We start from the raw sequence: 24,572 nt of genomic DNA, 5'->3' as shown, positions 1-24,572 counted from the left end.
GTGCATGCCCCTCTGGCGACGACATATAATCCTTAACATCAATGCCGGTTACAGACGCAATGGTGGGATCGGGCCTACCTCCAGGCTGATCCATATCAGGTGTACCACGATCCCTCACCCACTGGAATAGGGGATCCTCATCGTCATCAAAGTCCTCTTGGAAAATGTTGGATAGTTCAATAGGTTCTTTATCATTGGCCTCAATTCCTTCACGTATGTACCACATCCTTAATCTCATATTGTAGTGCACATACACAAGCTGCTCCAGTCGTTCGCTACCCAACCTGTTCCACCTCTTTGAATGTATCAATGAGAATGTACTCCAGTTGCGCTTACATCTGGAGGATGAACAAGTTTGTGAGAGCACTCTCACTGCTACCTTTCTCAGATTGGGTGAACTTGTACCATAAAGCACCCACCAGTCGGCTGCATTACAAATATAGAATAGTAAGAATATGTACATTCTAAAGAGATAAATTATAATTCGTAAATGTAATATCATGCAACCTACCAGGGTCTGACTTTTGTCTACCCTCCACTGCAGCTTGTCGACCGAAACTTGTTGAGGCCCCTCTGAAGTATTTGATCTATTTTCAATTTGAGGCATTAGTATTTCCTATTTAGTAATTACATTCATAAATTAACTACCAAAGTACCAAAGTCCTATACTCTCACCTCATCATTGCAAGCAGACTGTGTCTTTGGATTGAGCTCTAACTTCTCAGTAACAGCTTGAACTGCCTCTAACAATTTTATGTCTAGCCCAAGATCATAGGAGTAGTGATACTTTGGATTCAAATAGTATGCTGGTAAAGTAGACCCACAAATATGATTTGTTAGTGACTTAATGCCTTTGGGTTTTGAATATGTAAATGTAAAAAAGTTATAACATTTAAAGTGTAAAGTATGTTGAACTCACCAGCTTTATGCAATGGATGACTCAAGTGCTTCTCCCACCGCTCATCAATGATGTTAGTGTAGGACTTTGCACTTCGAGGTATAGCAGCTCTAACCATTTCCTTCATTTTTTGGATGGCAGCATAAATGTGGGTCAAGGTAGACTTCTTCTCTGTATCAACCATCCTCAGTACTGCCACCACTGGCTCTAATATGGCAACCAGTTTCCCAAAGTCCTTCCAAAATCCATCACTTGCAATGGTTTGTTGTGCTGCCTTTGCATCTTCTGACTTAGAACCTTGTCAACCAAACCATTTTTCACTTGCAAACATAGACCTCAGACCTATCGCCTTAGTCTGAAAGCTCTTCAATGCAATGTCATTGGTGGCAAATCGAGTGACACCAGGCCTCACTAAATCTCCATTGCATTTCTCCCTCAATAAGGCTAAAGCATAAGAATGGTTATACACAAAAGTTGTCGCTTGTCTTGCCCTATTTACCACACCCGCCACCAAAGTCTTTTTCCCCATGTCCTTCAATATTAAATCAATAGAATGGGTTGCACATAGGGTCCAAAAGAGCCGGATCCTCTTACTCTTCTTATTCATCAACTTCTCTCTAGCCTTTTTAAAGTTGAAACCGTTATCTGTCACAATTTGGATAACGTTCCTTGGTCCTACCTCCTCCACCACTTGCTTCAACTTCTTATACAAGTATGATGCATCCTTTACATTATTTGATGCATCGATGGACTTCAAGAATACAGTCTTTCCATTGCAACTCACCATGAAATTTATGATGGATAGTCTAGTAGATCCAGTCCATCCATCAACCATAAGAGTAACCCCATATGTCTCCCACATTGGATTCAAACTATCAATGTAATCTTTCAGCTCCTGTACCTCCTGAAGCAAATATACATTGTATAATTCATGTGGTGAAGGTCCCTTCCATCCTGCACCAGCCCTCCCTGTAGCATCAAAGAATGCATTATAGTATATTCCTTGTGCTACATTGGCTGGAATGCCATGGTAAAGCATGAACTTGCTGAAGGCTTTTTGTGCTTCCTCTTGTTTACCACCAAATATTTGCGGGATAGTTGGCTGGTAGGCATCTTGTTGCCTAAAAGTTGTGGGATCCTGCTCAAAAATGGGCTCTGGAGCTTATACTCGTGGTCGGGTTTGGGGTCGTGGTATATTTCTTGTCCCAGTGCTTTTCCTCCTCTCATCTTCTTGCACTGGTGCAGCTGAGCCAGATCCACCAGCTCCTCTTGCTTGCTCATATGCTCTTATATTCTCAAAATGAAAACTTTGTCTACTCTCAGCCAAAGTCTATTGGTAAATTCTCCATTCAGCCTCTGATTGAAACTCACCAGGTGGAGGCCCAATGTCAGTATCATCTCCGCCACGGACCTCTACACCAGTCCTCTCTAGTACTGCATCATCAAACTCTTGTTGCATTCTTTCCCTCTCAGCTTTCTTTAATCTTCCTCCTTTCAAGTGTTGTGCCATTGCCACTTTCACTTGGATAGGAACATTTGGGCATGAGGCAACATCCTTGCCTGTACTAGACAAGTGTTGCTTTAACCTAGTGGCTCCTCCAGATAGCAACTTCCCACAATAATTGCATTTGGACTTCTTTTTGTCTGCGGACATGGGGACTCCATGTTGCCATGCTATATAAGACATTGTGTACAAAATGTCTTATATTTTACACTGTTATATAAAAAAGCATGTATTAATAACCATGGATCACTTAAAGTAAGGTATTCAAAACTTAAAGTATGCTATTCATAACTCTTAAACGTAATGCCAAGCAACTAGAACTATGAAATAACTATCTCTTATTTATCCCCTAACCCTAGTATTTATTTCTTAATTAAAAATAATATTTTAAAATTTTTTTTTAAAATATTTATATCTTAAAGTATAAGAAAAATATAATGTAATGATGTATTTGACACCATTTGAAGTTGAATATTATGTACATATATTGTACATAATTTTTCATAAGCAATAAGCATTTTTTCTTAATATTATATATATATTTTTAATTTTTATAATATATTTATTAAATCTGAAAAATAAAATAAATTCTTTAATAGGTGAAAATAAAAAATTAATCCATGGGACTGTAGAGCATCCCAAGTAGTTTAACATATATGAAAATCATTTTCAAACAATCACTATTCATCCTATTTTTTTCATTTTTTTTTTAAATATAAATCATTTATTTTTTCAGAAATTATAATACAAAAATTTAATAACTGAAAAATAAATCCGACTCCATCAAGTGATAGATCGGGCAAAGATGTTTAACATATGTTAAAACCACATGAATCTAACAAAGATTACACAATTTTTTTTGAAAAAAAATAGATTGGGGGAGAAATTAGAAAATACCTTTGAAATCCTACAAATAGGTGATGATTCTTGGACTGTTGGAGTTGAATCTTCACTTTGGCTCTTGAATATCACTTCAAACCAAGCATTCCAGCCAAGAATTGAAAGAAAGAGGAAGAAATTTGAGGGAGAGAGCTATTTTCCCCTTTGTTTAGAGACTTAAGAGAGCATGGACAGAACTATCGAGATTTTCGAGTTCTGTCCATGCTCTCTCTTTCAATAAAATGGGCATATGGGTGAAAATGGGCTTTCAAAATGGGTAAAATCCATGTATGACCCGATACCGAGATCTTGGCGAGATATTGCACTTTCTCAACTAAAAAAACCTCAAAAAATCTGCATCGAGACATCACCGATATCTCGCGGCCGAGAAAATGCAGTTTTAGGAACCGTAAGTGATCTCGTCTCGGGATCTCACGAAACCGAGAAACTCGGCGAGATCTCATGAGTTCTCGAACCATGGTTGAGGGGAATATGAACCAGTTTGATGAATAATGTCATACTTGGAACAAAATATCAAAATCTCACATTGAGTATATTCAAAACCATTATCAAAACGATAAATTTTGAATCAAACACCGAATTGAGTTTTTCATTTTATTAGAAAATGTTTAAAAACAGACAATTTACAATAAACTCTTAATAAATACAACAAAATTAATCGAGAACGATCACTCACAAAGATAATTAAATAATAAAAACGAGTCAAACTTTTCATTCGTCATGGATCCCAAATATCAGAATGTAATAAAAAAAAAAACAAATATTGAATCCTAGAAACATCTCTTGGAGGAAGGAAGTATAATGATGTTTGTTAAGCTCACAAACTTCATACTCAATGTGACAAATAGATTTGCAACTGCGACCATGTTGAAGCTTGGAGAGAGACAAATGTCTCACCCGATAATGTCAACAAAAAGGACAACTATCATCAGAAGTAACAGAAGCAGTAGTAGAAGAGGAACCATCATCAAGATAGTATAATCCATCCTTCTCATACCTTTCAGCAATCTTGTCGCTCTCTAAGATTCAGCAAATGGTTCCCAATTGTAAATTTATTTAGCACATTGAGTGCAAGGCTTGTAAGCTTGGAAAACATCATCGCAACCCCTTTCCTTCACGAGATGTTTTCTAAAGTCGGTCTTTGTTCTCTTTAACCCGTTCTGATATTTGGGGTCCATGTCGTATCAAGTCAGGTCTGATTTATCTTATTTTGTCACCTTTGTGGATGATCATTCTCGATTAACTTGACTATATTTGTTAAAAGATCGTTTTGACTTCTTGTCTATTTTCAAATAATTTTAGAATGAAATAAAAACTCAATGTTTGCTTAGAGATTTTTCATTCTAATAATGCTCTTGAGTATACTCAACATAAGATTTCCTTATTTTGTTATGCACATTACATTATTCATCAAACTAGTTGCTCCTATTCCCATCAACAGAACAGTGTGGCTGAACGAAATTATCGATATTTATTGGAGATTGCTCGCTCATTTCCTATTTCATATGGATGTTCCCAAGACCTTTTGGATGACACCATTTTAACTGCTAGTTATCTTATTAATCACATGCCTTCCGTCTTTCTTTTTTTTCACAATCAATCTCTTATTTCTATTGTATTTCCTATTTATCCATTATTTTTTTTACCACCTCGTGTTTTTTGTTGCGCTTGTTTTTTTTCCATAACTATGACCTACCATTAATAAATTATCTCCATGATCCCTTAAAACTGTCTTTCTTAGGTATTCTCAGACTCAAAAAATGGTATCGTTGGCTCGTTGCAAAGATCGTACCTCACGATTGCAATTTCTCAATACTGTTGTCATGTTTTACAAATGTACTCTGTATTTTTTTGAGTGTCATGTCCTGAAAACTTGATCTTTCAGTACTCCTCCCATTCCTGCATTCATTCCTATTGCAGATCCTCCATCTACATCCCAATTAGCACCACTACAAGTTACCTGACGCTATCTCAAGCCATCTCTGCCGGTTACAGTTGTTCTTCTCTACCACCTTCTACATAGTTAGACTCTTTGTTTGGGAATCTTTCTCCTCCAATCCAACCATTGACTTACATTTTGTCGTAAGGGACCTGATCGTGCGCTTAAAAATCCCTTGTTGCTTATCCTATTGATCAGTTTGTTTCTATTTCACATCTTCCTTCTTTCCCTCGTACATTTGCTTTGCCCTTATCTGTGCACTCATTCCATAAACTTATTAATAAACTTTATTTCATCCTGGGTGGATATTGGCTATTGATATGAAAATAGATGCACTGCATTATTGTGACACATAGACTCTTATTAATTTACCTCCAGGTAAAGAGCTTGTGAAGTGTAGTTAATTGTATAGAATGAAGTAAAACTTTGGCTCTGTTGAGCAGCTTAAAACTCGCTTGGTTGCTAGGAGATGCACCAAAACATATGGGGTTGATCACTTTGCGACATTTTATCTAATGGCCCGTTAGAACTTTGTTCGCATTCTTAGCGCTCTAACTATTACCCTTGGGGGACTACCAGTGCATGAGGCTCCCGCCACCACTGTGGGGTCTAGGGAGGGTAATAGTGTACACAACCTTACCCCCACAGCCACTAGGTCACAATGCAACAACCTTACCATTGCGCCAAGGCCCGTCCTCAGCTGTTAATCTTGACTCACCTTTATTTCAGCTTGACCATAAAGAAAGAATTTGTGTATAGTGATTTACTTGAAGAAGTCTATATGGAGCAACCACCTAGGTATGTTCCTAGAGGGACAATGCACATAAAGTATGTAAGTTTCACTAGGCTTATTATGGCCTGAGGCAATCCCCGAGAACTAGGTTTGACAAAATTAGCAAAGTTGTTACCAATAGTTATAAGAGAGAAAGATGCAGATAGGATAGAGTCCTAATGACCTCATCGACTACCACTATATTTACAACATATAAACTTTAAGAAATTTGTCGGAGGGTTGGTGATGGCATTTCAATTAATATTTGGACTGATCCATGGTTACCAAATTTTCATGATTTCCGCACCCTCTCTACACCCATGTTGCAGATTTAATACATAAGAGGCAATGGAACCAACCCCTTACCTTCTCTATCTTCCCAAAATCATAACTGATACCATCATCAACATTCCCCTCGGCACCTCCCCACCACCCAGACCAAATCTTCACACCGATCACTAACTTTGGCAACCTTACTACCAAAACAGCCGCCCTTTACCTAAGTGTCCTCAAAAACAACCTACAACCCTCCAATGACTCAATATTTTGGAAAGCCATTAGGAAAGTCAAAACTCTTCCCAAATTCAAACTTTTCCTTTGGAAAATTATGAAAGGTGGCCTCCCCAGTCTTTCCAAAATTAAATGTTTCATTAATATTGATGACCATTGCAGGCCTTATAATTCTGCAGAGGAATCTGACTGGCACCTCCTTTTGGCTTGTAACTTCTCCAAACACATCTGGTTGGTAGGATCCCTTGGCCTTTGAACTGAAGCCATACACAACACAAGCATTTATCAATGGATCAAAGATATCATTACCAGCCCCCCACTTCACCAAATTTGACCAAAACCACATTCTTATTACCTTTTCTATCACATCTTACTTCATTTGGACTACAAGAAATAATTTAATTTTCAATAACATCAAGCCAAACCCACACCATCTTCTCTCCCAAATTGTTAAGTGGGAACACAATCTCCAAACCCTCTCACCACCTTTACCTTAGCCAACCAACCATTGACCAAATGATCGCACCATCATCAATACGGATGGTATCTTTGATCCTACCACAAAAGAAGCAGGATGGGCAGTTGTAATAACTAATAATATCTAACAAGAATTTTGTCATGGCTACCATGAACTAGGGAATTGTAGGTACAGCCCAAGAAGCTGAAGCGAGGGGGATCAAACAAGTAATATAAAAAAGCATTATCGTTAGGACTGAAGAAGCTGAAGAAGCTGGAAATCTGGACTGGCTCTAAAGAACTGGGGCACTGGCTGACAGACCTGACTTCTCACCCATGGCCCTAGGAGTTATTTGCTGTTCTCTATGATTTGCAATCTTTTATTAAAACTCGGGGCTTATTTTGTATTAAGATGGAAAGGAACACTATAAGCATCACTCATAACTTAGCCCGCAAAGCTAGATTTAATAGTCAGAATGTCTGTATAAATGATGTAGCGAACTTTCCCTTCTAGTTTCTTTAAACAAAGTTTTAATTTTCCACAAGATATGGAAATCCCCAACTAACAAAAAATTACTCATAATACTAATAATCGAAGAATCTGCAATAAATGTCGATTTTTCCGATCAACGACACCATTGTATTGAGGGAAATAAGAACTAGTCTGACGAATAATATCATGCTTAAACAAAATATCAAAATCACACGTCGAGTATATTCAAGAGCATTATCAAAACAATGAGTTTTGAATCAAACACCAAATTTAGTTTTTCATTCCATTAGAAAATGTTTGAAAACAAATAACATATAACAATCTTTTAATAAATACAACAAAGTCAATCGAGAATGATCGCCCACAAAGATAACAAAATAATAAAGAGACAGACTTTTAATTCATTACGGATCTCAAATATCAGAATGCATTAAAAACAAATATTGAATCCTAGAAACATCTCTTGAAGGAAGTATAATGATGTTTGTTAAGCTCACAAACTTCACACTCAATGTGAGAAATAGATTTGCAATTGCGATGATGTTGCAGTTTGGAGAGAGACAAGTGTCTCGTTCGATAATGCCAACAAAGAGGAGAAGCATCACTAAGAGTAATAAAAGCAGTCATAAAAAGGAACCATCATCAAGATAATATAATCCATCCTTCTCATACCCTCCAACAATCTTATCACTCTATAAGATTCAACAAATGCTTCCCAGTTGCAAAACTATTTCGTGCATTGAGTGTGAGGCTTGTGTGCTTGGTAAGCATCATCGCACCTCCTTTCTTTCACGAGATGTTTCGAGGAGTCAGTCCTTTAGGTTTGGTTTATCTTATTTTGTTACCTTTGTGGATGATCATTCTCGGTTAATTTGGCTATAGTTGTTAAAAGATCGTTTTGACTTCCTATCTATTTTCAAACAATTTTGGGATGAAATAAAAACTTGCTTGGATGTTAGTTTCATAATTTATCGTTCTAACAATGATCTTGAGTACACTTAACGAATGATTTTTTTATTTTATTCTGCGCATTGCATTATTCATCAAACTAGTTGCTCCTATTCCACTCAGCAGAACGGTGTGGCAAACGAAAAAATTGATATTTATCAGAGATTGCTTGCTCATTGCTAATTCATATGGATGTTCCAAAGACCTTTTGTGGGATGCCATTTTAACTGCTAGCTATCTTATTTAATCACATGCCTTCCACCGTTTTTTCACAGTCAATCTCTTATTTTTGTTGTATTTCCTACTTCTCCATTCTTTTCTTTACAACCCTGGGCTTTTTGTTGGACTAGTTTTTTTTGTAAAACTATGGCTTGACATTAATAAATTAGCTCCACGGGACCTCAAAAGTGTCTTTCTTGGGTATTTTTCGTACTCAAAAAATGGTATTGTTGGCTCGCTGCAATGATCCTATCTCGCGATCGTAATTTGTCAGCACTGTTGTCACATTTTTAACGTACTTCTCAATAGCGTTTGACCTGTGCATTGCAAATACATTTTTTAAAAAGAGAGATGAACATTTAGTTACCTACATGAGTGGGCATCATGCAAACCAAATAGATTTTTTCCTAACTCGAAGGGCTGACAGACTTCTATGTAAGGATTGTAAGGTTATACCAGGAGAGAGCTTAACCACCCAACATAGATTGGTGGTCTTGGATATGTACCTCGGTATGAGGTGCCCTAAGAAGGCGCAACAGGTTTGCCCTAAGATAAGATGGGGGCAACTACAAGGAGCTCTCCTAGAATCATTTACCGATAAAGTAACTCTACAGGGAAAGTGGGATTTTGAGGGAGATACCAACGAGATGTGGAGTGATATGACAACTTGTATTAAGAAAGTTGCTACAAAAGTCCTAGGGATATCAAAAGGTATGCGTCTGGCCCCTAGAGAGACTTGGTGGTGGGATGACGAGGTCCAAGCAGCCACTAAGACTAAGAAAGATCGTTTTAAGACTTGGCAAAGGACTAAGGAGGCAAAGGACAAAATGAGTTATTATGCGGCCAGAAGAGAAGCTAGGAAGATTGTGGGAAAAGCATGATCGAAGAAATATGATGACCTCTACGAAAAACTTAATACAAAGGAAGGGGAAAATACAATTTATCGGATAGCTAAAATAAGGGAAAGGAAGACCAGAGATTTGGACCATGTTCGATGCATTAAGAACGATGATGGTAGAGTTCTAATACGAGATGAGGACATTATGAAGAGATGGGGTGAATATTTCTACAACCTACTAAATGGAGCTACCATGACTAATAGGTTGGTGTCGGAAGCAGAGAGGAATAGTCTTGAAGCCAACACACGTCATGGACATCTACAACGAGTTGGCGAGGCAGAAGTTAAAGAGTCCTTACGAAAGATGAAGGTAGGTAAAACATCGGGACCGGATGAGATACCAATTGAAGTGTGGAAGAGCTTAGGACTTCGGGGGGTGTCTTGGCTAACCAAATTCTTTAATAGGATTCTGCGTACAAAGAGAATGCCAGATGAGTGGAGGAGAAGCATTGTAGTTCCGATTTATAAGAACAAAGGTGATATCCAGAATTGCAATAACTACAGAGGCATAAAACCAATGAATCATATCATGAAACTATGGGAAAAAAATCATTGAAGCCCACCTAAGAAGAGAAACTAATATTTTGGAGAACCAATTTGGTTTCATGCCGGGGAGATCCACAACAGAGGCTATTTACCTTCTAAGGAGGCTTATGGAAATTTTTAGAGCACATAAAAGGAACCTCCATATCATCTTTATCGACCTAGAAAAGGCCTATGATAGAGTCCCTAGAGAGCTCATTTGGCATGTTCTAGGGAAAAGAAGGAGCTCCAGTAACTATGTGGATATAATTAAGGACATGTATGAGGGTGTGGTGACAAGTGTCAAAACGGCAGGTGGTCAAAGTAGCGAATTCTTTGTTACAATTGGGTTACACCAAGGATCAGCTCTAAGCCCTTATTTGTTTGCACTCATCATGGATGATTTAACCAGACACATCCAAGATGAGGTCCCTTGGTGTATGCTGTTTGCTGATGATATTGTTTTGATAGATGAGACAGTGGAAGGGATTAATGCAAAGTTGGAGTTATGGAGATCAAGGTTTTAAATTAAGCAGAACAAAGACAAAATACATGATGTGTGACTTCAGTCAAACCAGCATAGGTGATGAAGTGGTGAAATTTCAGAAACGAAAGTTACCACAAAGTGAATGCTTTAGATATCTGGGATCAATCATTAACAAAGAGGGTGATATAGAGGATGATGTCTCCCACAGAATTAAAGTAGGATGACTGAAATGGAGAGGTGCTTTGGGAGTGCTTTGTGACAAACGCAAGCCTATTAAATTGCAGAGGAAATTCTACAGGACAGTAATAAGACCGGCCATGACCTATGGGGCAGAGTGTTGGGCAGTTAGGAAGAGCAATATAGATAAGATGAGTGTAGAGGAGATGAGGATGTTGAGATGGATGTGTGGCAAGATCAGGAGAGATAGAGAAAGAAATGATTGTATTAGAACCGAACTGGGAGTTGCACCAATCCAAGAGAAGCTCCACGAGAGCCGCTTGAGGTGGTATGGTCATGTACAACGGAGACCTATGGATGCACCGGTAAGGAAGAGTGATCAGATTCAGGTTGACGGAGCTAAAAGAGGTAGGGGCAGGCCTAAAATGACTATGGGGTAAGTGGTAAGAAAGGATATGCTTGTGGTGGGGCTCGATCCTAGTATGACAGCCGATAGAGTGGTGTGGAGGACAAAGAACCATGTAGCCGACCCTTTATAGAGGAATGTTCCTGGGATGCTGCTTTGACTACGGCTTCGACTTCTCCCTTTACTCATTGTCTTTTTTACTTCATTTTACTCCTCTTACTCCCCTTTTACTTCTCTTATTTCTTTTACTGTCATAGTCTCTATTGGATCCACATAGCCGACCCCATTTAGTTGGGATAAGGCTATGGTTGTTGTTGTTTCGTATTTTTCTGCTAAGTGTCTGATGCAGGACATTTGGGGGCTGTTTGATGAGGGCATTTTTCCAACACAACCTGGCAACCCCTCAAGGTATACCAAAGAAGGAGAAGACCACACCAGCAAGAATGACATATCAGCACTGCCACATCAGCACCTTGTCATGTCAGCATCTTATGCTACATCAGCATCTTAACATGTCAACATTTTGCCACATCAGTTCCTCCATGTCAGCACTTTATGTCACATCGGCATCATCAGCAGAATAACCTTTAATTCTATTTTATTTTTATTTAGACATGTGTTAAGTTAATTTTAAATTTTAAATTAAAACTGAGTAGTTTTTTCCTGTTGTTGGAAGTTACAAACCAGGTCAGTTGTAACTTCCCCCCCTTCCCCTCCACAAATTTAGGACTGCTATCCAAATTTGAATAGCAGCCTTGTTCCCTCCCCTACACATGTAACCACCTCTTTCTTTTTGTTTAAATATGTAGACTGCCTGAATTGGGTAGAGGATGGAATAGTGAAAGAATTAATTGAAGCAAGTTTGCTGTGAGTGTGCACTCTCCTTCCCCCCCCGGCAATTCTTCTTCTTCTTCTACTGCTTCTCACGGTTTCTTCTCTTTTTCCCCCTACAATTCTGATTTTCCTCCTGGATTCTCTTTCCTCCTTTCCCCTCCCCCCATTATTTGGTATCAGAGCCCAAACCTGGGTAAATCTCTCTCTCAAACTCCTCTTTTTTCTTCTTTTTCTTGAATTATGTTCCCCTTCCCCTTCTTCTCGAGTTCTTCTTCTTCTATTCTCCTCTCCAGGTTCTCTATATTTCTCCCTTCCCCCTCCCTCCCTCGTTACTGTTGTCTTGTTATTTTTCTGCTACACAGAAGTTGCCATGAATGAAGACTGGTCGATTGAGGACTGCAAATTGGCATCGATGGTTACTAATTTGATTATTCCGTTCTATAGAACTCGTGGTCGAGTTTTTTTTTAAAGCAAGGGAGAGTTGATGCAGGACATTTGGGGGCTATTTGAAGAGGGCATTTTTCCAACACAATTTGGTCAACCCCTCAAGGTATACCAAAGAAGGAAAAGACCACACCAGCAAGAATGACATATCAGCACTGCCACATCAGCACCTTGCCATGTCAGCATCTTATGCCACATCAACATCTTGACATGTCAGCATTTTGCCACATCAGTTCCTCTATGTCAATACTTTATGTCACATCCGCATCATCAACAGAATAACCTTTAATTCTACTTTATTTTTATTTAGACATGTTAAGTTTATTTTAAATTTTAAATTTAAACTGGGTAGTTTTTTCCTGTTGTTGGAAGTTACAAACCAGGTCAGTTGTAACTTCCCCCCTTCCCCTCTACAAATTTGGGACTGCTGTCCAAATTTGAACATCAGCCTTGTTCCCTCCCCTACACATGTAACCACCTCTTTCTTTTTGTTTAAATATGTAGACTGCCTGAATTGGGTAGAGGACAGAATAGTGAAAGAATTAATTGAAGCAAGTTTGCTGTGAGTGTGTACTCTTCTTCCCCCCCCCCCCTTCTTCTTCTCTTTCCCCCCTGCAATTATTCTTCTTCCTTTTCTTCTATCCTGGTACTTTTCTCCCCTTCTCTTCTATCCCCTATTGTTTCTTTCTTTTCTTTCTAATCTCATGATTAAACCACATACCATCTAACCCCCCCTGCCCATGTTTCTCTTGTTGCTACAACTTGTTATATTAAAAAGACTTAATATGCAAACCTGTTAGTATTTCAATTAGGCTAAATATCCTACATTAATTCACTGTTATTTTGCATGTTAGTTGGTGAATAATATTTATTACAGCAACTATTTTTTTTCAAAGCACTTTGAAAGCTCCTGTATTGTTCCAACTTAAGGCTGATTATCTTTAATACCTTCACATGTTGCCTAATTGGAATTAATCAATTAAGACTACATTAGCCTTGTTATATTCTAATCATTATTTATTTGCATTTTTTATTGCCTAATATCTAAAGTGTAAGGAATGTATGCTTGCTGCCTTTTGTCAAGGACTCAAACCAGTGGAATACCTAGGCTTTAGGAACCTTCCCTACATCAAATTTGGTATCAGAATAGGTAGAACAGAATAGAAAATAAAAAGTGTAAAATTGTTGGAGTCTTCTTCTTTCTTTAAGTCTTTCCTCTCTCCCCCCCCCCCCCCTTTAGGGGGGGGGGAAAGGAAAAAAGAGAATCCAAGAGGAAAATCAGAATTGCAGGGGGAAAAGAGAAGAAACCGTGAGAAGAAGCAGTAGAAGAAGAAGAAGAATTGCAGGGGGGGAGGAGAGTGCACACTCACAACAAACTTGCTTCAATTAATTCTTTCACTATTCCATCCTCTACCCAATTCAGGCAGCCTACATATTTAAACAAAAAGAAAGAGGTGATTACATGTGTAGGGGAGGGAACAAGGCTGCTGTTCAAATTTGGACAGTAGTCCCAAATTTGTGGAGGGGAAGGGGGGAAGTTACAATTGACCTGGTTTGTAACTTCCAACAAGAAGAAAAAACTACCCAGTTTAAATTTAAAATTTAAAATAAACTTAACACATGTCTAAATAAAAATAAAATAGAATTCAAGGTTATTCTGCTGATGATGCCGATGTGACATAAAGTGCTGACCTGGAGGAATTGATGTGGAAAAATGCTGACATGGCATAAGATGCTGATGTGGCAGTGCTGATATGTCAATCTTGCTGGTGTGGTCTTCTCCTTCTTTGGTATACCTTAAGGGGTTGACCAGATTGTGTTGGAAAAATGCCGTCATCAAACAACCCCCAAATGTCCTGCATCAACTCTCCCTTACTTTAAAAAAAACTCGACCACGAGTTTTATAGAACGGAAGAATCAAAGTAGTAATCAACGATGTCAATTTTCAGTCCTCAATCCACCAGTCTTCATTCATGGCAACTTCTGTTCATATTCATTGTGTAGCAGAAAAATAACAAGACAACAATACACAAAAAGGAGGGAGGGGGAAGGAAGAAATATAGAGAACCTGAAGAGGAGAATAGAAGAAGAAACAAAGAAGAAAAGAAGAAGAATAAGAACTCGAGAAGGAGAAGAAGGGGAAGGGGAACAAAATTCAATAAGAAGAAGAAGAGGGGGAGTGATCAGAATTGCAGGGAGACAAAAGGAGGGGGGGAAGGAGGGAGAAGAAAAAGAGGAGTTGAGAGAGAGATTCATCAAGGTTTGGGCTCTAATACCAAATAATGGGGGGAGGGGAAAGGAAGAAAGAGAATCCAGGAGGAAAATCAGAATTGCAGGGGGAAAAGAGAAGAAACCGTGAGAAGAAGCAGTAGAAGAAGAAGAAGAAGAATTGCAGGGGGAGAAAAGAGAAGAAGGAGGGGGGGGGGGGGAAGGAGAGTGCACACTCACAACAAACTTGCTTCAATTAATTCTTTCACTATTCCATCCTCTACCCAATTCAGGCAGTATACATATTTAAACAAAAAGAAAGAGGTGGTTACATGTGTAGGGGAGGGAACAAGGTTGTTGTTCAAATTTGGACAGTAGTCCCAAATTTGTGGAGGGGAAGGGGGGAAGTTACAACTGACCTGGTTTGTAACTTCCAACAACAGGAAAAAACTACCCAGCTTAAATTTAAAATTTAAAATTAACTTAACACATGTCTAAATAAAAATAAAATAGAATTAAAGGTTATTCTGCTGATGATGCCGATGTGACAGTGCTGACATGGAGGAATTGATGTGGCAAAATGCTGACATGTCAAGATGCTGATGTAGCATAAGATGCTGACATGGCAAGGTGCTGATGTGGCAATGCTGATATGTCATTCTTGCTAGTGTGGTCTTCTCCTTTGGTATACCTTGAGGGGTTGACCAGATTGTGTTGGAAAAATGCCCTCATCAAACAGCCCCCAAATGTCCTGCATCACCCCCTCTTCTTCTTCTCCTACTGCTTCTTCTCTTTTCCCTCTACACTTTTCATTTTTCTGTCTAAATATGTAATAGCCTACAGAATAGGTAGAACAGAACAGAAAATAAAAAGTGCAGAATCGTTGGAGTTTTCTTCTTTCTTTCTCTCCTCTCTCCCCCCCCCCCCCTTTTCTTCTTCTCCTACTGCTTCTTCCCTTTTCCCTCTGCCATTCTGATTTCCTTCCTATCTTCTGTTTCTTTCTTTCCCTCCCCCATTAGTGTCGTGTCCTAAAAACTGAATCTTTCAGTTTTCGTCCCATTCCTGCATTGATTCCTCTTACAGATTCTCAATCTACATCTTAGTTAGCAATTAGCAACACTACAAGTGTGCAGATGCTATCATAAGCCATCTCTGCAAGTTATAGTTGTTCTTCTCTACCACCCTCTACATAGTTAGACTCTTTGCTCGGGAATCTTTCTCCCCCATGTCCGACCATTGACATACATGTTGTCTTTAAGGTCTCGATCATGTGCTCAAAAATCCCTTGTTACGTATATTATAGATCAATTTGTTTCTATTTCCATCTTCTTTCATTCCTTCACACATTTGCCTTGTCCTTATCTATGCACTCTGTTCCTTAAAACTTATCAAGAAGCGCTATCTCATCTTAGGTGAAAATTGGCTATTGATGCAGAAATAGATGCACTGCATTGTTGTGACACATGGACTTTTGTTCATTTACCTACAAGTAAGGAACTTGTGAAGTCTAGTTAGGTGTATAGAATTATGTATAACTCTAATGGCTCTGTTGAGCAACTTAAAGCTCATTTGGTAGCTAAGGGAAATGGTATACGGGTTTGATCATTTAGAGACATTTTCACTTGTGGACCGCCAGAACTTTGTTCGCGTTCTTATCTCTCAAATTGTTAATCTTAGGGGGCATACCCAGTGCAAGAGGCTCCCACCAGTGTGGAATCTGGGGAGGGCAATAATGTACGCAGCCTTACTCCCGCGATCACTAATTCGCAATGGAGCAGCCTTACCGTTGTGCCAAGGCCCGCCCTCAGCTGTTAATCTTGATTCACCCTTATTTCAGCTTGACATGAAGAATGAATTTTTGTATAGTTATTTATTTGAAGAGATCTATATGGAGCAACCACCTAGGTATGTTGCTAAGGTGGACAATGCACATAAAGTGTGTAAGCTTCACAAGGCTATTTATGGCCTGGGGCAATCCCCGAGAACTTGGTTTGACAAATTTAGCAAAGTTGTTTCCAATAGTTATAGAAGAGAAAGAAGCAAATCGGATAGATTCCTAATGACCTCATTAACTACCACTACATTTACAACATATAAACTTTATGAAATTACAAGGATCTCCCTAACTTATAGAAAATTATTCATAAGCCCCTTAGTTTTGACTCCCTCCAACGTCTTGGGTTGCCTAGCGCTTTGACAACTATGCTTTCCCTCCCCCTTTAGAGCTCCCTGGTCTTGGTGCCATTGAGAACCCTCCATTTTCTATGCTCTCAAAAAAAAGGTGTTAGGCACCCTTGGATTGGAACCAGCTAGAGTTTGTTGCATATAGATCTAAGGTTTGCAAATCATAGAAATGAGAACCAAAAACTGAGAGCTTGTACAGTTGTACCTTGTACTTCTCAACCCTTGAATACAACTTTCCCAATATTACAATAGTATCCTGACATGTATTTACCACAACAATAAACACACAGCAGATAAGAAGGTTGTAGTCAAATTACATCTAGATGATTTTAAAATGAAAAGAAGAAAGCCAAATAGTACCATGCTTGCTTCAAACAGAAAACATAAAAATTTACAAGTTCAGGGATGATAACAAAGGTAAAATGGAAAAATACATAAAAAGTACCTTTTCTTCTTCTTTCATTAGTATTAACATCCTCATCATCTGTATCACCACCATTTTTTGTTCTTTCCCTACAATTAGACCTTGAAGTCAACTTCTAACAGAGAATAGGAAAAACAGGAATACCACTGTAGCTCTGTTCCTTTAATAAAGATAGGAAAAACTCCATACTTTATTCCTTTCATATTTAGTAAAGTGGACTAAACCACAAACAAAAAAAAAACAAAAAAAAAAAAGAAAAAAAAGAAAGCAGAAAGCATTGCAATTAGAACCTTTTTCTTTTCCGCTTCTCCTTCTGTCTTCCATCTAAAAGATCCTTTTCTTTCTGTTTTTTGTACATAAGCTTCTCAGCACATCTTCAGGAGCATGTTCATTCAAAACAGATGCAGTAAGTGCATGGAGTATAAATTAAATAGCATTAACCCGAGAGAAACTATTGTGCTAGTGAAAATTGTAATGAATGATGAGCACGCATTAAGGGGTTTAGCTTATGGCTATATGACGACTAGTTCACAACAGACAGGTCTAGTTCTGTAACTGATTCCATAACAGATAACCAGAACCTGATCAGATCTGGAAAGTTGTATCCTAATCTCATAATAATAAGGTCAAGAGCCGATACAATATCAATGAGAAATGCCAATCTGGAAATATGCACAATATGTATGTATAAAAGCATGCCCTCTCTGACAGAATCTATAACCTTATTTCCTCATGTATGCTAGTGTCCATGAGGACTAAATCTGTCTGCTTGATACATATATTACTGATTTGTTAATAATCAGATTGCCTAATATTGATCAAAACCCACACACACGCACGCATGTGTGTGCAATAATTGAATCAGCAAAGTCAGGTCATTCGGTTGAACAGGTTGACCCAATATATTGACAACAGGGGCTGAAATATTTGCGGGCTTCCGAAGTCGAGCTGTGGGAGCAGATTATTTTCTCAATCTTGGTTATTTTTGTTTGAAGAGTGCCTCTTTCCCCCTTTCTTCTCCCTATATACATAAACATTATATCCATCGTAGTCGGTGGATTATCAACAAGAGCTGGATGAATGAAGGAAAATTATAATCTCCCTATCTACTAGAACAAGAGGAGATTCAAAGTTGCAATAACTGAAAAGGGATCAAACTTGAATCTCCTATCTACTAGAACAAGAGGAGAATCAAGTGCAAGCATATCAACCTTACTCATCTTGCCTGTGCTGATGGTCTTCTCCAAAGCCTCCCCCTCTTCTATCCATGGTTCTAAAACTCGCGAAATCTCGACCGAGATCTCGGTTTTCTAGGAGGTCGAGACAAGCCGTAATACGAGTTTTAAAAGTGCAATTTCTCGGTCAGAGATCTCGGGTAACTCGAGATCTCGACCCATGTTATCCTTTAAAAGTGTCAAAACTCGACAGAACTCAAGATTTCTCGATCGAGTTCTGTGCAGAAGCTCTTTTCTTCCCCTTTGAAGGCTATGAGCTCATTTTACCTTCAAATTTGAAGCATTTTTCAAAAGTCACTGTGGATCTCACGCCTCATGGCAACTGTCTCACACCTCATGGCAACCGCTATACCCTAGGATAGGGGACTTGGCAGATGCTGATGACAACTCTTATATGATTGATTTGGAAAACTATGTGCAACAGTTCAACAACACTATGTCATGGGAAGACTACATGGCACTAGTGGGGACTGAATGCGTGATTCAAGCAAATTTTATGTGATGATAGTTGTAACATTGTTAAACAGTTTGATGTATCACTTCAACATTTCTAATACTTCTTTAAGTTGTTTTACATTAATTGAATGTTTTGCTTGCTTTCTATTACTAAATTATGAGTAGAGTAGGGTATTTTAGTACGTCATCGCCTACCAACCTAGGGTCCAAAGTGAAACTCCTATTTGGAATTTGTTTTTGCAAAATCTGATAGTGTCATAGTACCAAGTTTCAGACCCAAATTAGGTCTAAAACCCACCGAAACCAGGTTTCGAGTTGAAAAAAGAAATGCACCAACTGGACCGAGATCTCGGTTTTTCCCAAGGTCGAGTTCCGAGTTTTAGTACCATGCTTCTAGCTCAGCCATTATGTCCTCTTTTTGCAGCTCTTTGAAACTCTATCTGGTCTTCGCCTCAACCTCCTTAAATAAAAATCTTCCTCTCTACGATCTCTGACTCAAATAAAGATTACCTTCTCCGTCTAACAGGCTTTTCCCTTGGCTCCATCCCAGTGAAATACCTGGGTCATCCTCTCATCCTTACTAGGCTAACCAGTCATCATTGTACTCCTATGCTAGACCTCATTCGCAAGACTCCATAGTGGAAAGGCAAACTCCTATCCTATGCAGGAAGGATTGAGTATATCAGATCAGTTCTTCAATCCTCCTACATCCATTGGTGTGGCATCTATGAGCTTCCTAAGTCTGCCATTAAAGTAATGGAATCCATCTTTTGTGCCTTCCTCTAGAAAGGGAAAGAAGCATCTAAATTCCTCCACCCAATCAGTTGGAAGTCCATTTGCCAGCCCAAATCTGAAGGAGGTCTTGGCCTTCACTGTATCCGTGATTCCAATATTGCGGGTATCCTAAAGCTCATTTGGAAAATCTCCACTAGGCGTGATTCTATCTGGGTCAATTGGGTGTACTCCTACCTCCTAAAAAATGACTCCATTTGGACTGTCCACCTTCCCGCTGACTCCTCCTGGGTTTGGCATAAAATCCTTCTCCTTCGCTGTCAATGCAACTTCCTCTGTGACTGCCGACGGGTCCTCCATCTCCCTCTGGCTTGATCCAGGCACCCCCTAGGAGTCCTTTACAACTTGCTTGGGAGTCGGTTGGTTTACTCTTCAAGGATCCCCAAATCAGCTCCTCTTTCCTCAATCATCTCCATTGGTTCCTAGTCCTCCCCCCTCCCCTCCCCCCTAGTCTTTCCCAGGTCGGACACTCTCTCTCCCCTCTTGTGTGGATAAGGTTATTTGGCTCCCCTCCCCTAATGGTCTTTTTAGCTTCAGATCCGCCTAGAAATTTGTCAGATCCCCATCCCCAACCGTCCTTTGGCACAAATTAGTTTGGTTCCAAGGCCACATCCCCTGCCATAGCTTCACTGTCTAGAGAACCCTTAACCTTTGCCTCCCCACCCAAGCTTTCCTCTTTCACCACAACATCCCTGTTTCCCCCACTTGCATTTTTGTTGGAATGGCATTGAGGATATTGACCACCTTTTCTTCTCCTGCCCTTTTACCTCCACTATCAGGAAAAAAGCCCTTAGCTCTCTCTGGCCTAGGAACGGCTTTGGTTAGACATGACTTTTTCTGGTAGCTCTATCTGTGATACAGTTGGTAAGCTTGTGTTCAGGGCTGTTTTATCTCACATTTGGATGGAGAGGAATCTCAGAAGATGGACCACCAATTCTCGATCCTTTAACTTGATTTGGAAAGCCATCTTTTTCTATGTCTCCTCTAAGCTTCATTCGCTCCCTCATGGTCCCCTTTTTTATTCCCCAAGGAACAGGCTCATTGTTGTCTCTTGGGGATTAGATGTCTCTCTTTTTAGGTCTCCTAGCCCTCCTTCCTAGGGCTTGAGGCTTGTATTACTCTCCCCCCCACTTTCCCCTCCCCTTCGGGGTTTTAGTGTAGAATTTTTTTATTCACCAAAAAAAAAAGGGATCAAACTTATGGAATGGGTCTTTGACATGCTCTTGCCTGCAACCCCTCCCCCCACACCCTACATGGTAGTTCAGTAAGGGCCAACTTTCCACATCATCATTTAACTAGGTTAAAACTTATCACTAATTTGACATTTCCACATCCTTGAGAGTTGTGAAAAATGTTTGAAAACCAAAGCAAGTGAACTCAGTAGGTACCATTAAAAAAAAACAAGGCAAAAAGAGTCTAAAAAAACCATACATGGTGGATCATATGGTTGATATACACTGCCAATTTGATAGGTGGCCTACCCAGGGAGTCCATCTACTCAATAGCAATGTTAAAGGTTTCACTGAAATTTCGTGAATTATTTCAGTCTTACGGGTAGGACTCTCTCTCTCTCTCTCTCTCTCTCTCTCTCTCTCTCTCTCTACTCTCCCTCTCTACTCTGCATGTAGGGGACTAGTCTTAATTATTGTTCAACTCAGGCTCAACCTTCCCCAGCCCAATAACATGGCGGTAAACTGGTATAGGCTTGGGGTGTGCATCTAAGGCCATGGGCTGGGCCGTATTATCTCTCTCCTAGGGGATTAATATTGATTCTTGACTCAGCCCGGCCTGATGTCAAGTTGGTTACAATTAGTATACCCCAACCCAACTACATGATGGTTCAGGCTTGTGATGCACATTTGAGACCTAGGGCCGGATCTGGGCTTTCAATAACACAAACCCCAACTTGCCCGACTTGGAGCTCTTACTTGGACGTGGCCCATTCCAAAGTAAATATGGTAGGGCCCATATATTTCTCCCATTTTTTCCACTTGATTGTTGTTTGCGCTTTTCATTCTTTTTCTGCATTGTTTAAGGTTCTCGTTTTTTTACAATAATGACATAAGTCTCCAATCGTGGGGTCACATGATATGAGTGAGAAAACTTGCTACAACAAAAGATTCCCTAGAAAAAAAAATCTGTACCTAGAATGAGTAAACTAGGAATATTGAAATGATTCAATATACTTTTTTAAGATTAGCTTATAGTTTCATGTTATATATTTATGTTTTTTTTTTTTCAAATGTTATATACGTACAACTTTCAAACTATGTTTTATGTATGAACGGATTATACATATGTTTATTAAATATGTTTTACACATGTTTAATACATATGCTTATTACATATGTTTTATACAAATGTTTATTATACATATATTTTATTACATATGTTTTATAAATATATTTATTATACATATGTTTAGTTTTTAAGTACAAAAGTAAGGATTTGGATCCTCTACGGCATAGGGATGAGCGGCCATCGTGTTGCACTCAACTCACAAGCAACCACATGCAACGTAGACGAGCTCAATTAAAAATTACCGCTTAAAATTCAAAAATGGCAGGTCGCAGTCTACATTGTAGGCTAGTTTTTTTTTTTCACTATAGCAGACCCAACTTAAAAAATGCCATTCGAATATATGTTTAATACATATGTTTATTACATGTTTATTACATATGTTTTATACATATGTTTATTCTTATGTTTACTATACATACGTTTAGTTTTTAAGTACAAAAGCAGGGATTTGGATCCTCTATGGCCTAGGGATGAGCGGCCATCATGCTGCGCTCAACTCGCAGGCAGCCACGTGGATTTGATGCAAATCTAATGGTTGGTAGATGAGCACAATTCAAAATTACCGCTTAAAATTAAAAAATGGCAGGTAGCAGTCTACATTGTAGGCTAGTTTTGTTTTTTCGCGATAGCAGACCCTTAAAAAATGCCATTGGAACATTAAAATGAAATATACACATTAAAGGGTCAATATAACATTAATAATCATGTAATACATAGTTAGGTCATCTCAATATGTATTTAGGAGGTAGATTTAAAAGTTAAAGTGAAAAATAATCTCTCAGGACTTATTGTATGAGATTTGATTAATTCAGAGGGTCAGGTCCCATGGCTGAGGAGATTCTCTCTTCACTCACTGGGTCCACATTAGTGTTTCGCCAGCCAAACCCACCTAGTTTTTCACAACTTCAGCTTAATCTTTTAGAATTTTTGGTCCAACTCAATTTTGTCTACCTAGTGGCCGAAGATCACCGGCTTCCCTTGATCTGACCAGTGATGACCCAATTCTCTATTTGATGAACGGTGATGACCCATTTCAAAACAGAATTTTCACATAAAACATGTAAAACTACAGTTGTTCCTACTTTATCGAAGTAAAGTTGCCAAGATGATTTTTAAAAATTGGATAAGGTTCTCTACACCAGGGCACAGGGTGAGCCCAGACACATGGGGGATGGGTGAAATGACCGGTCGGCACCCAACCCCAAATGCCCAAAATCCCAACCCTGTCCCGCCCCATGTGTCTGGGCACAGCCTGCGGCCTGATGCGCTCTCAGACACAGAACGTGCGCCCCTTAGAAATTTATTTCAGAAACGAATGAGGTGCAGTGAGATCCTAACTGGTTTCCACATGTCACTTTAAAATCCAACCCACGGGACTGATTTGGACCATTGCAAGAATTGAGACCCACACAGCTTGCGGGTAGGAAACCCTCCCTCTCCTATGCACGTAGGGGACTAGTCTTAATTATTGTTCAACTCAGGCTCAACCTTCCCCAGCCCAATCACATGGCGGTCAAGGCTTGGGGTGTGCATCTGAGGCCTTGGGTTGGGCCGTATTATCTCCCTCCTAGGGGATTAATGTTGATTCTTGGCTCAGCCCGGCCCAATGTCAGGTTGGTTATAATTAGGATACCCCAACCCAACTACGTGATGGTTCAGGCTTGTGATGCACATTTGAGACCTTGGGCAGGATCTGGGCTTTCAATAACCCAGACCCCAACTTGCCCGACTTGGAGTTCTTACTTGGACATGGCCCATTCCAAAGTAAATATGGTAGGGCCCATATATTTCTCCCATTTTTTCCACTTAATTGCTGTTTGCAATTTTTATTCTTTTTCTGCGTTAGGATTCACGTTGTTTTAGAACAATGACATAAGACTCCAATCGTGGGGTCACATGATACGACAATACGAGTGAGAAAACTTGCTCCAACAAAAGATTCCCTGGGAAAAAAAAATCTGTACCTAGAATGAGTAAACTAGGAATATTGAAATGATTCAATATACTTTGTTTAGATTAGCTTATAGATTCATGTCATATACTTATGTTTTTTTTTTGTTCGAATGTTATATATGTACAACTTCCAAACTATGTTTTATGTATGAACAGATTATACATATGTTTATTACATATGTATAGTTTAATACATATGTTTAATACATTATTACATATGTTTATTACATGTTTATTACATACGTTTTATAGATATGTTTATTATAAATGTTTAGTTTTTAAGTACAAAAGTAGGGATTTGGATCCTCTGCGGCTTAGGGATGAGCGGCCATCATGCTGCGCTCAACTCACAGGCAGCCACGTGAATATGATGCAAATCCAATGGTTGGTAGACGAGCTCGATTCAAAATTAACGCTTAAAATTCAAAAATGGCAGGTCGCAGTCTACATTGTAGGCTAGTTTTTTTTTTCATGATAGCAGACCCAACTTAAAAAATGCCATTTGAACATATGTTTTATACATATGTTTAATACATATGTTTAATACATATGTTTATTATACATATGTTCAATACATATGTTTATTATACATACGTTTATACATATGTTTAG

General features: G+C 39.0%; 1 protein-coding gene across 2 annotated transcripts in view; it reads right to left on the bottom strand.

Moving 5' to 3' along the window:
• Positions 1-24,572, bottom strand: part of LOC122644252 (protein FRA10AC1) — a 92,892-nt gene that overhangs the window by 5,658 nt on the left and 62,662 nt on the right. For both annotated transcript variants that reach the window (XM_043837890.1, XM_043837889.1), the window contains exons 9-10: positions 17,514-17,597; positions 17,245-17,312 (exon numbers count right to left, since the gene is read on the bottom strand). In XM_043837890.1, coding sequence (XP_043693825.1) covers positions 17,245-17,312; positions 17,514-17,597 — 152 coding nt within the window. The remainder of the gene's footprint in view (positions 1-17,244; positions 17,313-17,513; positions 17,598-24,572) is intronic.

The sequence above is a fragment of the Telopea speciosissima genome, chromosome 10 (assembly GCF_018873765.1).
Source record: "Telopea speciosissima isolate NSW1024214 ecotype Mountain lineage chromosome 10, Tspe_v1, whole genome shotgun sequence".
Lineage (NCBI taxonomy): Eukaryota > Viridiplantae > Streptophyta > Magnoliopsida > Proteales > Proteaceae > Telopea > Telopea speciosissima.
Note: the sequence above shows the minus strand (reverse complement) of the source record. Positions and strands in the feature narration are given on the sequence as shown.